General features: G+C 44.3%; 1 protein-coding gene across 5 annotated transcripts in view; it reads left to right on the top strand.

Annotated features, from left to right (window-relative positions):
* The first annotated feature begins 179 nt into the window (after positions 1-179).
* abca7 (ATP-binding cassette, sub-family A (ABC1), member 7) overlaps positions 180-15,033 on the top strand; it is a 29,855-nt gene continuing 15,001 nt past the window's right edge. For 2 of the 5 annotated variants that reach the window (XM_042058145.1, XM_042058150.1), the window contains exons 1-22: positions 182-300; positions 879-926; positions 1,812-1,929; positions 2,386-2,479; positions 2,985-3,126; positions 3,384-3,511; positions 4,066-4,187; positions 4,644-4,838; positions 6,252-6,344; positions 6,600-6,837; positions 6,946-7,085; positions 7,688-7,804; positions 8,083-8,280; positions 9,843-10,048; positions 10,367-10,543; positions 11,329-11,551; positions 11,742-11,963; positions 13,226-13,430; positions 13,589-13,702; positions 13,909-14,080; positions 14,325-14,456; positions 14,768-14,907. In XM_042058145.1, the coding sequence (XP_041914079.1) occupies positions 1,864-1,929; positions 2,386-2,479; positions 2,985-3,126; positions 3,384-3,511; positions 4,066-4,187; positions 4,644-4,838; positions 6,252-6,344; positions 6,600-6,837; positions 6,946-7,085; positions 7,688-7,804; positions 8,083-8,280; positions 9,843-10,048; positions 10,367-10,543; positions 11,329-11,551; positions 11,742-11,963; positions 13,226-13,430; positions 13,589-13,702; positions 13,909-14,080; positions 14,325-14,456; positions 14,768-14,907 (3,124 nt within the window). In that variant the 5' untranslated portion in view covers positions 182-300; positions 879-926; positions 1,812-1,863. Of the gene's footprint in view, positions 301-406; positions 469-583; positions 738-878; positions 927-1,811; positions 1,930-2,385; positions 2,480-2,984; positions 3,127-3,383; positions 3,512-4,065; positions 4,188-4,643; positions 4,839-6,251; positions 6,345-6,599; positions 6,838-6,945; positions 7,086-7,687; positions 7,805-8,082; positions 8,281-9,842; positions 10,049-10,366; positions 10,544-11,328; positions 11,552-11,741; positions 11,964-13,225; positions 13,431-13,588; positions 13,703-13,908; positions 14,081-14,324; positions 14,457-14,767; positions 14,908-15,033 lie in introns of those variants that run through there. The other 3 variants (XM_042058146.1, XM_042058147.1, XM_042058149.1) reach the window with 3 other exon arrangements.

The following is a 15,033-nucleotide window of genomic DNA, read 5'->3' on the forward strand; positions in this document are numbered from 1 at the left end:
TGACCTTGTGTAAATGGGACCTAATCTTTCAGCCAGCACCGAAATAGACCTGCGTCCCAGTGTGGGGGCCAATCAAATGTAAAGCCGGTAAGCGTGGACCCTGCCTTAATCCTCCTTTAACCAATCAACGTCAAGAAGGGGGCGGAAATACAGTAGTCCCTAATTCCAATAGCAAATGTTACAAAGTAAATATCTTGAATCTATGGCTTACACAGCGGCTGGACCTGACTAATTGAATAAGCTAGGACTCGGATAGGTTTGCTGCCGAATACAAAACGTCGAGCAGAATTTAACAACACGGTAAGACATGTTAGTAATGCATTAGGTACTTTACAATGAGCAGTTGCCGTACACCTTTGAAAGCTTGTTAGAAGCTATTTGGCTGCGCCCATATCTTCTGTAATAGCTACGGTAGCATCGTCCCACGCTTGAAACAATGTCTAGATGACAGGTGCCGAACCAAAACATGTGAGTAGATATGACCTATCTTTTTTTGTTCTTGCTCATATACTTAGCTGTGGGAAATTGATGGAAATGCGTTACACGGACCGTCCATCGACAGGTTTTCTTTTTTTCGTTTTAGAATGTCCGGAAAGAAATGCAACATTCGTTTGTAATCAAAAAAGGAAGTAGCCTAGGCTAGTGGAAATTTCATCATGACGTTGCAAACCCTCTCATCCCGTCTGCATGACGTGTGCTGTGTCTCCCTCGCACAACTCCAGAATATCTTGATATAGGTTAGGCTACTCTTATTTGTGTACGTCCTGCTTATACTGGAGTGTGTTAGTGCTTTAGAATAATTCATATTATGGGCATTCAGAAAGTATTGTTTTAACAATGACATTCCATTGAATATCTTGTCTGATCTGGTGTTGTAGGCTATAGTCTTTGAAAAGAAGACGCGACGTGATGCTGCAAAGAATAAGGTCAATACCGAATATGTGCATATCATGTCACCTTTTGTATGTCTCTCAGACGTCTGGGAAGGGAAGTGTGGGCATGTGTTTGAATCAAATACCAATTTAGGTATATTTGGTAAAACAAATACATTTGAGATATTGTTCACACACTTAACACTTAAATTCAGAGTAATTGTTGAGGGTTTGGCCATAATCCTGGGAATGTTTGAAGAAAGTGAGTAGGCCTACATGTTTCTGTGCCACAGGTGCATATAACCCCCCCCCCCCCCCGGCCCACCCCCGGCCCAACACACACACACACACACACACACACAAACATTTCTATTCATTAGTCATATGGTATTGTATAGGAAGTGCAGCTTATAGGCGAGCAGTCAGGCAATCTTTAAAATTGGTTTATAAATTCCAAAATGGCAACATTGATCGAAAGAAATTTGGAAGCAGTGGTTGTGAAGGCAGTTCTTTTTAAACCTTTTTTTAGACTGATTCTCTGAATGCTTTTAACAGAATTTGAGGACTAATGCAGTTTAGTTGTTTGCATGTTAAGATAAGTCAAGAATAATTTACCTTGATGCCACTTAAGCCAATAAGGATAACAAGGATTTGGAAATCAACTTGTGACTGGTACTCCCGAGCAGATCAACCCCTCCAGTCATGCACACAGCTTCAACGGGCACTGTTACCCAAGTTTTATTTAAGTGCTTGGAAGTGTGTCAGGTTGATGATTACTCGAATCATTGCAGAACCTACCAGCCATCAGAATTATCTGTCTATCATCAAAATGTTATCTCATATTTAATTGTCCTAAGGTTTATTTAAGTCTGTTTGGTATTGACTTGTTCATCCGTGTGAAGCATGGAATTGTGTTGCTATAACCTCCTGCTCTGTCAGTCTTCCCAGGGTCCCTCTCTAACTATGGGCCAGTAACTGCCATCACTGCACCATGGGGATCTGGACACAGTTTCTGCTTCTGCTTTGGAAGAACCTCACATATCGTAGGAGGAATAAGGTGATTCTCATTGAAGTGTATTCATTTTAATTCAGTGATGCAGTGAGGAATCATCATAATCCTGCTGTAGAAAGAACCAGAGCCTATAGGGAAACCAACTCTATTTCAACCATGGAGATTTCAGGTCCTGTTCTAATGGGATAGGTAAAAACAGTTTGACAACTAGCCAAGCTAACTTGTGTTTAGCTGTCCAGTTACCCTCAGAAGTCTTTGCTAAGTAGAGACATTAGGTAAGGAAGCAGCCTGGGGACATTTCAAGTGGGTCATTGTCTGCTTAAATTACACCTTAATGGTAGTCCTTTCTGTTAAGACAACAAAAGAGTTCTGTGGTCAGTAGCTGGTGAACCTTCAGCTTGTACTGGTGCCAGCTGTGTTTTTCTTTTGCCATAGGGTTGTTGCACAACCACGGGCAATAGAAAAGGCACTCTGTTTAACCTGCCTCCTTCCTCCCTCCAGATCCAGCTGCTCATTGAGATACTGTGGCCCCTGTTCCTCTTCCTCATCCTCATCGCCGTGCGACACTCCCACCCCCCATACAAACAGAGCCAGTGTGAGTACCAGGCCTGTGTCTGCCACTGCTTTTTGCTCTCTCTCACGCTCTATTGCTCTTGAGTTGGATCCTAGCGGTCCCTTCCCCCTGCTGAAAAAAAAGGGCTAGCAGATTGCGTAAGCTGATTAGCTAGGTGAGAGTAATTCTCTGTGTTATGCACAGGTTGAGTTTTGGAGTTTGTTCTGACCGCGTGATTCTGCATGCAGTGTTCTTGGTCACACACAGTATAATTTAGCCCTCATGTTCCTTAGGATCGCAACTTCGTCCTGGTTTTGCCTTTTGTCTTCTGTGCCATTTGTCTTGGTTCTCACCTGTCAGTCAAGAAAGATCTATGTGCCCCCTCATTATTTAACTTGTGTGATGTGCTGTGTTGTATTTTTGGTTGTGTGTGTTTCCATCACTCATTATCATTTCTCTGATTTAAAATAGTCATGGCCAGTATATGAGCTGCCGTGGCAGCGTGCTGAGTAATCATCCATGAGCCTAACTGACTCTCTATATGCAGGTCACTTCCCCAACAAAGCTCTGCCCTCAGCTGGCACGCTAGCATGGGTTCAAGGCATTGTTTGCAACATCAACAATCCCTGCTTCCACCAGCCCACACCTGGAGAGATGCCTGGCCAAGTGGGCAACTTTGACAACTCAATGTGAGCATGTGTCATTTGGAAACAAATATACAGCTGTAAAATGATAGCGCTTGGAGTACAGTTATTGTGGAATGTTTGTTTCTGTTGTTGTTCTGATGTCCAGCCTTTTGCCTTCATGTATTTTTTTTGTACGTAGAGTGGCAGATAGTAAGCTTTGGCGTGTCCATGCTTATTTGTGTACATCTAAGCTTCAGTGATAATGCTTTGCATAAGCCAAAAGTCATGCAAAGTCTGTCTGTGTCTCCACCTCACAACAGACTTTCCCGAATTCTGTTGGAAACGAGGACGGCATTGGCCTACAGCAGCAACCAGACGGCCCTCCATGGGTTTCAGGAGCTCCTGGACGTCGCTCAGAGACTTGGAGAGCGGCCCGAGGCTTGGCCAAGTACGCCGTGCGGTCTCCCATGCAGCATACTAATGAGACTTCTGTGGTTCCCTAACCTTTGTTCTAAGTCCCCTCGGTGACGTTCTGTGGTTCCCTAACCTTTGTTCTAAGTCCCCTCGGTGACGTTCTGCGAAGCATACTCAAGGGGACTCCAAGACAGTGACTCTTAGCAGGCCTGACACTGAGCTTGACTCTTAGCAGTCTCAACAGACATTATTGCTTTGACATTAATTTGCCCCCACCACCCCCCTTCTCGCCTCAGGGGGTTGTGTAATCCTCTTTGTTGACAGCTCTCTTAGCCAGAGCAGGTTGCAAACATGAGTGGCAAAAGTGAAGGCGGTTATCTGATTGTCCGTTTCAACACAAGAAATCTTTTGTTAAACAAGACTGACACTGAGGAAAGTCCTAAATCTTGTGCTGAATCGTGTTGTTAACAAATAGGGTTTAAGGAAACACACAGAAGTCAATCTTTCAAATCACACATGCACTTTATTATAAACACTATGATAAATCTAGTATTGCAGTGATAGTAGCCAGACTGTTTGTTTTGCCAGATTTGCCTGTGGGGGAGTATCTGCGAGCAAACGAAACTTTCTCCAACTTCCTCCTCACCAATGGCAACCTCTCACGGCCTGCCCTTGACGCGCTGCTTAGGGCGCGGCTCAACTTCCAGGTGGTGAGTGCTCTGTCCTCCGCTGCCGTCTGAGATTACCTCCCGCTGACCCCTGCTCAGTCTATTATGACAAACAGTGATGAATCATGCCATGTGGGTTTGACCTCTCAAACACCCTCAAGTTGTATGGGAGAAATGCCTATGTTTTGTTAAGCTGTGTAAACAACATGGAAATGACCGTTTAAAAGGTGATTTGAGACATTGTATGCTCATTATTTTAGATACTGCCAGAATATTCTCAACACTGTCATTACCCAAATTATCTTGTTACCTTTCAGTCTGATTCCACCAGTTCCAGTGACATATATGAGAGGCCAAGTTGAAATACATGTTCATGTCATGAAGTTGTTATTGAAAATATAACTGTATACATATATACATGTATACAGAATACTATATTTTAGATAAGTATATTATGTTTCAAATAAGCTGTGACATATCACCCCCCCCTCCCCCCAGGTGTCCCTGTCTGGGGCAGGGATGCGTCTGACAGACATCGTGTGCAACGCCTCTCTGCTGGAGCGCTTCCTGACTGTGGAGGGGGGCGACTCCATGTCGGAGCTGCAGGCCAGCTTATGTGTGGTTGACCCGGACACACTGCAGCAGGCTGAGCAGCTCTTCCTTTCCCAGCTGGACTACAGCAAGATATTCACGGTCAGTGACTGAGGATTGGGTGTTGTGTGTGACATGGGCTAATGTTGGGGAGGATATTGGTAATTTTTTTGGAAAGATGAATCAATGGCTTGGCTGACTGCGTGTCACTGGGTCAGGGAGTTGTCTGTGAGTGTTCTGGAGTGGTCAGCATTTCATTGTGGTGAGGTGGCCAGTGTGACCTTTTCTTTTATCTTCTTGTATCAGTGGATACAATACAACTGTGTTTCTCTGTAGTAGACAGTATGGAGTTTGGTCTGAGCCCATAGTGGTTAGCCTAATTCTTGATCTATTTAAAGGTGTGATCAGTTTCTAACACTGGGCATTTCTAATTAGTTTCCATCTCTCTGTTTATTCATTGTTACGTGTCTGTGCAGGGGTGTGAGGCTAGCTATAAACACCTGGCACTGAGTCTATTTGTGGTGGCTAGTATTTGCCCTCACATGTGAATGAGTTCATCAGTCTGTTTGGCATGGTAATCCAATTGGTCAAGCTTAGTGGTCTTAGTGTGTTGGAGTGGGGTCTTCAGACCTGTGTGGCAGGAGTAGAATGGTCTGTCTTTTAAGACAGAGTGTGCGTGTACTGCTTGTTAACTGACTGTAGTTAAATAGATCAGGGCCTGAGAGAGTCTGTCTGGCACAGCCCTGTAGAAGAGCACTGAGGTACTCAAGGTAGTCACTAGCATACATGATGGTGTCAGAGAGGAGTAAATGGCCTACTGCATCTGTGAAGAAGTGCTCACAGTATGTATGTGTTGTTGTTAACCTTCATTGAGGAGGTCATGTTTTCGGTTCAGTTTGTTGGAGTGTTTGTCAGCAGGATTGAGCAAAAATAGCTTGTTAGCCTTTCATGGAATTTCAACTTGTTGGAGGGGTGTAGCATGAGGAAACTCATTAAACTCATGTCCATCCATGAATTAGGTTTCACTTTCACTAACATTGAGAGAGGGCAATTTGGCCTTGGCAGAAGTCTAGTTTTCTCCATCTGTTTGTTTCACATGCGTTATTGGTGAATGTTTGTTTGTTTTATGTTAAATGTTTAATTGAATGTTATCACATTGTACAAACAACATATGCAATGATTTATTAAACATCTATGAATGTATAATCAGTGTCAGTGTCAGTGGTGCATGGCTTGCAAGTTTTTTGCTGGGTCCGCAACTGCAGCGCTCTGTTCATGTAGCATTAAAGAAAGACAAATTTTTGTTGAATCACCATTATCATGTGTGATGTAGCCAGTTCCATAGTGGAAGCTGATTATTGCAGCAGACGCTTGTGAATGGAATGCTTCGGTCACGTGCCCATTGTTGCCTCCTGGTTAGTCGTTCTGCTCAATGCTGTTTTACAAATATCTTGAGGTCTCTCTTTGTCATGTCCTAATCCTCTCACCATCCCATTTCATTCCTCTAACCCTCAGAGAGAAAGACTGAGAGCAAATTTGGGAGAGCTGAGGGCCCTAAGCCAGGCCGTCACTTCTGTGTCTCAAGAAGTTGCAGGAATCTTGGATGATGTAAGAAGTCATGTGTTTTCCACATCACACTATCATTATATCTGTCTATTTTGAAGAACTGGCATTAAAATCTAATTGTGTACACTTTTTTGTCAACTAAACCTTATACACATATTACAATATTAAAATATAAGCTCACTCATGTATATGTAGTATGTAGGTAGATGTGTAGTATGCCTGATGAAAATGATCTAACACCAGTTTCCATTTCCATATTTAGCATGTTAACATAATCTCACCTTTCCCTTCTTGCAGTTATCAGGGTTGTCGGGTTTCTCAGACTTGAACTCGGAGCTGAGGTTGCTGTCTCCAGAGAACCGCACAGGCGCTCCACTGCAGAGCTTCCGTGCCTTTAGCCGCATCGTCTGTGGTCATCCGGAGGGAGGTGTGGAGCGCATCCCTTCCTTCAACTGGTATGAGGACCAAGACGTTAAATCCTTCCTGGGCCGAAACGGCACGGAAGAGGACGACATGGAGAACGACAATGCCACCAGTGAGTGAAAGATGGACTTATTGAACCCTCCAACCAGTCAAAAACATCTGTGATATATAGAGAGAGCCTTTTCTGCATGTAATGACCCCGCACCTGGTTTTGTTATAGCTCCCTTCTGTAAAAGCATCATTCAGAATTTGGAGTCAAACCCCCTCTCCCGCATTGTGTGGCGAGGAATCAAGCCCCTCTTCATTGGGAAGCTGCTGTACACACCAGATACTCCTGCAGTCAGGGAGGTCATGAAGGAGGTACGGTACCGTGCGGGTTGTATTGTCTTGTGTACAGCCTGAATACTCAAACTTAAAAAGATTCAGAGAGACTTACTATAAATACGGTTTAAATAATGAATCCACTGTAGAGGGAGGTTTTATGCCTTACATGTGCTATACATCCAGGACATAGTTCTTGGAATGTTTTTGTGAGAGGAAAAAGCTGTGCTGCCTATTAGCAAAGCAGTGTGAATAGGGATATGCTCCAATAGAATAGGGAATATGCTCCAATAGTTTTCTGTTTACAGTTAGCCTTTACTACAGTGCAGTCTACAGTCAGCCTTGCCAGCCTTGCCACATACCAGAACACTGTTCTATTCAGATGAATTGCAAATGAAGCATCATGGTTAGGGTTTGATTTACTGAGACTTTGTCTGCATGCCAAAGCTTGCAATTAAGCAAGCATTTGGTTCCGTCAAAACACATCACCAGCGAGCGCGGTCAATGTGTAATTGCACTACTGTGCTGTTGGATACTTATTATGAATGTTATGAATTATTTGAGGGAAAAATGGAAGACCTATTCAATTCCAGCGGTGCTTTCCAACATAAAGCTAACATGCTATACGCTTTGTGCCCCAGGTAAATAAGACCTTTCAGGACCTGCAAATTCTTACGGACCTAAAGGGGGCCTGGGAAGAGATTGGACCTCGTGTGAAAACCTTCATGGAGAGCAGTGTGGAGATCCGACTTCTCCAGGTCAGTTTATACTGAAATTACTGGAGCTGTGGGTAAGACAAGAGACCGCTCAACACAGGAAAATGCTGTTCCTCACTCACAGGCAGCATATTTTGCAGCAACTTTTATTGAGGAGATTGGCTTGTTGACTGCTAGTCTTAATGTTGTAACTGTTTACTAACAGTGTCGCTAATACGTCTTTCTCCAGTTCCTAATCAGCTTATTAGTCTGTACTCTGACTTTTTGTCACTAAGTTGTCTCTCTCTTCCTCTACTAAATGGATGCCTCTTTGCTGGCAGGATCTGCTGAGGCGGCCGGAGGTGGCGGTTCTGGTAAACATGCAACTGGCTAACACTTCCTGGACGGCGTCACGGATCACCCGTTTCCTGTCCACGCCAGCACCTGACACGCCTCGCAAAGAAGGGGCTCCGCCCACCTGGTTTGACATCTTCCAGGATGTGAACAACACCATCAGCACCCTGGGCCAGATCACTGAAGTATGTTAATGCTACAATTGCATATATTCACACTCACACAGATACATTTACTCACATGTAATACACTATAGACAAAAGTATTGGTATGCCTGCCAGGTATTAATAATTGTCTATGTAGAGTCATATTATGGACTTGGCCCCCTCTTTACAGCTGTAGCAGCTTCCACTTTTTTGGAACAGATTTCCACAAGATTTTAGGGTGTCTGTGGAAATATTTGCCCATTCATTCAGAGAACTATATGTGAGGTCAAGCACTGATGTTGGACAAGAAGTCCTGGCTCGTAATGTCTGATAGAGTTCATCCCAAAGGTATTTGATGACGTAGAGAACCCTGTTCTCAGCAAGCCAAGTTCTTCCGTACCAAAATCACTTATTTCACACTGGGAACGTGGCGTGAAAATCGCGTGTCTGTTGCGTGTCTGTTGCGTGTCTGTTGTGTGTCTGTTGCGTGGCAGCTGCGTGGCATTTTCTATGTCTTTGCTTACCAGAAGTGTGTCTGATACAGAGCTGCAGCGGCCTCTCTGCCAATTCTTTTCTTCACCGTTTTGAATGGAAACGCTTCCAACACGCGTGAAAACTAGGCGTGAGTCCTATTCCTAGCATGCATGTGTTTTCGGCACGGCTCGCCCCCGCCTGAGACGTGAGTGTCACACAGGAGGTGCGCAAGGTCTAACCTGTTAACATGGGAGCCGAAATAAAAATGGACACGCCACGCAGCTGACACGCTCACGCCACGCACACGGGCCTAAAACGGGCCTAAAACACGTTTTTACAGACCTTGCACAATGGTTGCTTTTCAGGGGTTGGGCTTAGGTTAATGAATGAAAATCTTTAGGAGAGGACATTTTGCATTTTGTACAATTACTGTACATGCTTCCAGCTTTTGGGGAACCGTTTGGGCAAGTCCTTTTCAGTTCCAGCATAACTATACCCCAGTGCACAAAACAAGGTCCATAAAGACATTGTTGGGTGAGTTTTGTGTTGAAGAACTTGACTGGCCCATTGAGAACAGGTTTCTCAATGCCATCAAACACAAGATGAAAGATTGAACTAGAAGAAAGATTGCGAGCTAGGCCTTCTCGTCCAACATCAGTGCCTGACCCCATTTCTAAATGAAAGGGCAAACATTTTCAGACACTCCAAAATCTTGTGGAAATAAGAAGAAAAGTGTGGCAGCTGTTACAGCTATTGTATTTATTTGGGAAAACAGGCACCAAATAAAGCTCTTGCTTTTACTAAGCCTTCCTCTTTTGGCTTCTGCTGCTGAGGTCTGCAGAGTACTTGCATAATTGAAGGATCTGAGAAGCTGTTCTACATACTTGTGGCATTTGCTTCCACCATGTTATTTATTCCCTCAATTTGGTGAGAGAAAACCAAGTGCATGAGCATGGGTCAGTCCAGAAAGAACAGGAATGTAATCTGACCTATTGCCACTCCATGGTATTATTCAGACTGCATTATGCATCAGTTAGACTGCAGAGATTTTGTTTATATCGATTTCTATTTTTTTCTTTGTGTGTGTGTGTGTGTGTGTGTGTTGCTCTTCCCTTGCTGTCCCACAGTGTTTCTCTCTAGATAAATTGGAAGGCGTTGCCACAGAGGGCCAGATGATTGACAGGGCTCTGGAGCTCTTAGAGGACAGGCAGTTCTGGGCAGGGATCGTTTTTCTCCTTCCGGATCCTTCCGCTCCCACCCTCCCCCCTCACGTGTCTTACAAGATACGCATGGACATAGATGATGTCACGCGGACAAATAAGATCAAAGACAAGTAAGCAGAACTCGCTAAAGCAGATGTGGAGAGGGGAAATGCAGAATATGTTTTGGTATCCATGTGTGCTTAGCAGTTTATTTGTTCACAGACCCACACATCTATCAAATCAAATTTAGCTCTGTCTAAGCATTTGTGTGCAACTTGAATTTTAAGCCTGATTATCTGCTACAAATTATCTTAAAAATCTTAGTTTGTAATGTTTTGCTTGTAATCGATAAAGGCATTAATCTGGTCAAAAATGTTGTTATGTTGTTATTAATCGTGTGACTTGAACTTATCTGTACTGTTGCACTGACTTGTCTCTCTCACCTTCAGGTTCTGGGATCCGGGTCCGGCAGCGGAACCCTTCAGTGACATGCGCTACATCTGGGGCGGCTTTGTGTACGTGCAGGACCTGGTGGAGCGGGGGCTGACTCGAGTCATGACAGGCAGGGAGCAGAACACAGGCGTCTACCTGCAGCAGATGCCATATCCGTGCTTTGTGGATGATGTGTGAGTGCTGCTGTGTGCATGTGCATGTGCACGTTCGCACCTAGATGCTCTCTGATGTCATTCAGACTCTCAGTTCACCCACACACACTTGTATGCTAGTTTACACTTTGACACAGAGACCCTTAAGCTTCTCCTTCCCAAAACCCACACACCTCCACACATGTTCACACATGTTCGCACACACAAAACACACACACACACACACACATACATTTTCACACATGTGCAGTGCACACATCAAAGGGTTATAATTGATGCCTGGGTTTCTGGATGCTGCTGGTGGCAAGGTATTAGTTAAAGGTGTTCTGAGACGGAAATTAAAAACTTATGCAACACACAAACAGAGCCAGGTGGGCATCATGGCGTCTGGGTTAGATCTCTTCTCAGATTTCAGCTTTGTGTGCAGCCTTTGGTTGTCGTCATAACAATAATGGAAGGGAGGAAAGAGACCAGAGTAGGCGGCTGCTGCCACAAACAAAAACAGAAATGCGCCTCTGATCTATCTATCTTTCTGCAAACCCACATCCTGTGCCGTGTCCCTATACCTTGCAATTGTCCCCAAGTATCTTTAAACATCTTATTGTACAGCTACTGCTGATTATGTGTTTTTATGTAGTTATTCATTCATTTGATTTATTCATATATATGTTATTACTATTATTTGTTTATGTATTTATTTATTTATTTATTTATTTTGTCAAGTGTTAAGTTTGTTCATTTATTTTGGTATGAGCGTTGAATTTATAATAATCCGATTCTGATCGCACCACCGTAATTCTCCACAGTTTCCTGCGTGTGCTGAACCGCTCGCTGCCCATGTTCATGACGACGGCGTGGATGTACTCGGTGGCGATGATCATCAAGTGTGTGGTGTACGAGAAGGAGGCGCGCCTCAAGGAGACCATGAGGATTATGGGATTGGGCTCGGGCACGCTGTGGGTCAGCTGGTTCATCAGCAGCTATGTGCCCTTCCTGATCAGTGCAGGCCTGCTCGTCTCTCTTCTTCAGGTGTGTGGGAGTGGGTGGGGGTATGTGGCATACAACAAGCATATATATATATATATATATATATATACTGTATATATACTGTATATATATACAGTACATATCATAATATCATCTAACTATGCCCTACAACTGTGCCATATTGTGCAACATCTTGTTTGGAATTGTAAATGTTTGTTTTCATGTGTTTCAGTGGGGGGACATCCTGCCGTATAGTGACCCAGTGGTGGTCTTCTTCTTCTTAGCTGCCTTTGCCACGGCCACCATCATGCTGTGTTTCCTCATCAGCACCTTCTTTTCGCGGGCAAACCTGGCGTCAGCATGTGGGGGCCTCATCTACTTCTCTCTCTACCTGCCGTATGTGCCGTGCGTAGCCTGGAGAGACTACCTCACCACCACACACCGCGTCCTTTTAGTAAGTAGTCTGAGTGTCTGTGCTGTTCTCTCTTAGTTTGTCTTTATGTCTGAGAATGACTGTACCAGTGTAAGAGCTCTACCATTCAGCTTGCCATATCTACAGTAAATGTCACCCTTGGGAGTGATAGTGGTTATGCATGGGAGGTATGTATGGGAATGTCTTGGTTGGGATATTTTTATGACCTGTGTTGGCACCACTGAGCTTCCACTCGCTCACACCCTCCATTCCAAAGACAAGTAGAAAATAAAGTCTCCAGATAAACTGAATCTGATGCTGAAGGAACTAAATATTCTACATCCCATAATTTAGCCCCCTTTATTTGTGCCATTGTGTTCTTCTCCCTCTACGGTCTCTCCAGTGTTAAGATGCAGTGTTCTCACATCTCACATGTTCCCATCTGCCTGAATGTCTCCCGATAAGCCCCGAAACCAGAGTCAGAATCACGGGCAGCTGCCTGCTTGTGTAAATGCAAGTCACACATACTCATTCGCTGATGTCATCACACCTCTCCCGGTGAGCACAGCAGCCTGGAGACAGGCCGTGTTTGTGTTCTTAATTCCCCCAGCACAAAGGCCCTCTGTTGTCGTCAGACAGGAGCGGCCCCGAACGCGTGCGTCTACACGGCCGCATGCCATTACGTCCGGATCGGAGAGACGTCAGGCAGGCGTCTGAAATGCTGCTTACGAAAGAGAGGGGAAGTGAACCGGTTTTTATAGGAGCAGCTGAACAATGACGCGTGGGCCAGGCATTGATTAGACTCGTGTGTCACATCCTGCTCTGTTTCTCAGAAGCCGAACTTAGAGTTGGACTAATGCAGATGTTGAACTCAAATGAAACGCAAATGAAACGCAAATGAACTCTCAACTCAGTTTTACATGGAAAATATCATGACAGGCTATATGAGTACATCCTTGTCATTAATATGACTCATATGAGTCATGTTTTTTTCCACTCTGTGCTGAATCTTAGTTTCTGTTTTTGTTGATGATTCTTGATGAACTACACAATAAGAAGTGGTCAGGTGTGAAAACTACATATTCAGAAGTGGTGATGAAAAAAAAAGCATTCACATAGGTTCACTTCCTCTCTCCATGTAGCCCTTCCTTCCCTTGGAAAAACATACACAAAACATAAACATACAGTAGATATGTGTTGACATATGCTGAGTAGACAGTAAACAGTTCACTGGTGAAACACTGACACTGGACTGCGTGAAACACTGACCGCATGCTCGTCCCCTCTCTTCTCCTGTCCCACAGAGCTTTCTGTCTCCAGTGGCGTTTGGCTTTGGCTGCGAGTACTTCTCCCAGTATGAGGAGCAGGGAGTGGGAATCCAGTGGTTCAACATCAACTCCAGCCCCTTGGAGGGAGACACCTACAGCTTCGTCACCTCCATCGTGATGCTCTATGTAGATGCAGTCATCTATGGTGTACTTGCCTGGTACATAGAGGCAGTTTTCCCGGGTAAGGACTAGTTATGATGTGTGCCAAAATACAATAATGGCTGTGGCATGACCAAATGAACATTTGGACTGCAACTGTCCTTGTTGTCAGCCTTTGCATCTAGTCAGCATCATTTAGTCATTATATTCCCTCTCCTTTTCTGTGTCTCCATCCTGAAGGGGAGTTTGGGATCCCTAAGCCCTGGTACTTCATCTTCCAGCTGAACTACTGGGGCGGAGTACCACTGGAGATGGGCATGCCCATCCCCCCAGCCCCCAGGGACGAGCGGGACGGTAAGGCCACACTTCAAAAACTGACCAGTCATGATATATTCAAATATATGCACTGTCACACAATGAAATGTCACAGTCTAGTATAGTGTGGCTTTTTTTATTTTATTATTTATCAGTTTTAAAATTGGGTAGTTTTGAAAGGGGTTCTTCACATCGGGCTTCTAAACCTTATGTTTTTCATCTTTTTTTCCCTCTTTTTTTTCCAGAACGAGTTGAGTCAGAGCCCCAGAACCTCATTCTGGGTGTCGCCATCCGCGACCTGGTCAAGATTTACAAGAAAGGAGGGAAACTCGCGGTCAATCACCTCAATCTCAAGTTCTATGAGGGTCAGATCACCTCTTTCCTGGGCCACAATGGTGCAGGGAAGACCACCACAATGTGAGCTGCACTCGGTTTAGCATGTAGCTTTTCAACTATAGTCTGTTATGATATCAGTGCTGGGTGTGTAAAGTAAAGTAAAATGTGAAATACACAATATATAAATATAAATCTAAACTGATATAAATATGAAATAAGGCATTTGGATGAAAATACGTTTCTAAATGTACATGCCGAGTGATTCAGTGGCCCAAACAGTTGGAGGATGTGGACTACTCTGACAGTGTTCCTCCCTTATTGGCAGATCCATCCTGACTGGGCTGTTTCCCCCCTCGGCGGGGACAGTGTACGTGAGGGGCATGGACATCCGCACAGACATGGAGTGGATCAGGAGGACACTAGGGGTCTGCCCACAGCACAATGTCCTCTTTGACATGTGAGAGCTTTTTCACAGCCCCCACCCCAATGTGTTTTTACATAAATATTTACAAAGGTTTTCCAAAATACAAACATTGCCAGATTTAAAAGTGCTATTGGGTGTGAACATTTACATTCTGATATGCATGTGCATGTTTAACCTGTTGATTAAACTGTTGAAACTAGATTATTCTTTTTGTACCATTTAAACCTGCATACTTGGGATATATTTCATTTGAATCCAAGCAGAACTAGCAAGAACCATTGTGTGACAGATGACACATCTCTCATGGTTTCCCATGGTCGCCTGACGCTAGACTGTGTTTTCAGCCTGACGGTGGAGGAGCATGTGTGGTTCTATGGCCGGCTTAAGGGCTTGGACAACACTGAGGTGTTGGAGGAGACGACCTCTCTGCTGGACGATGTGGGACTGCTGCACAAACGGCACGAGGAAACACGCAACCTGTCAGGTACACAGCTGTTCCATATCTTAAGTAGTGCATTTTGTTTTATTATGATGACTACTAACTCCTCACTCCCCTGAGCAAGTGGACTTTATGGTATATTGGGGAATTGTCCTCTATGTCCTACATAGA

This window comes from Alosa sapidissima, chromosome 12 (genome assembly GCF_018492685.1).
Source record: "Alosa sapidissima isolate fAloSap1 chromosome 12, fAloSap1.pri, whole genome shotgun sequence".
In the NCBI taxonomy this organism is placed as follows: Eukaryota; Metazoa; Chordata; class Actinopteri; order Clupeiformes; family Clupeidae; genus Alosa; species Alosa sapidissima.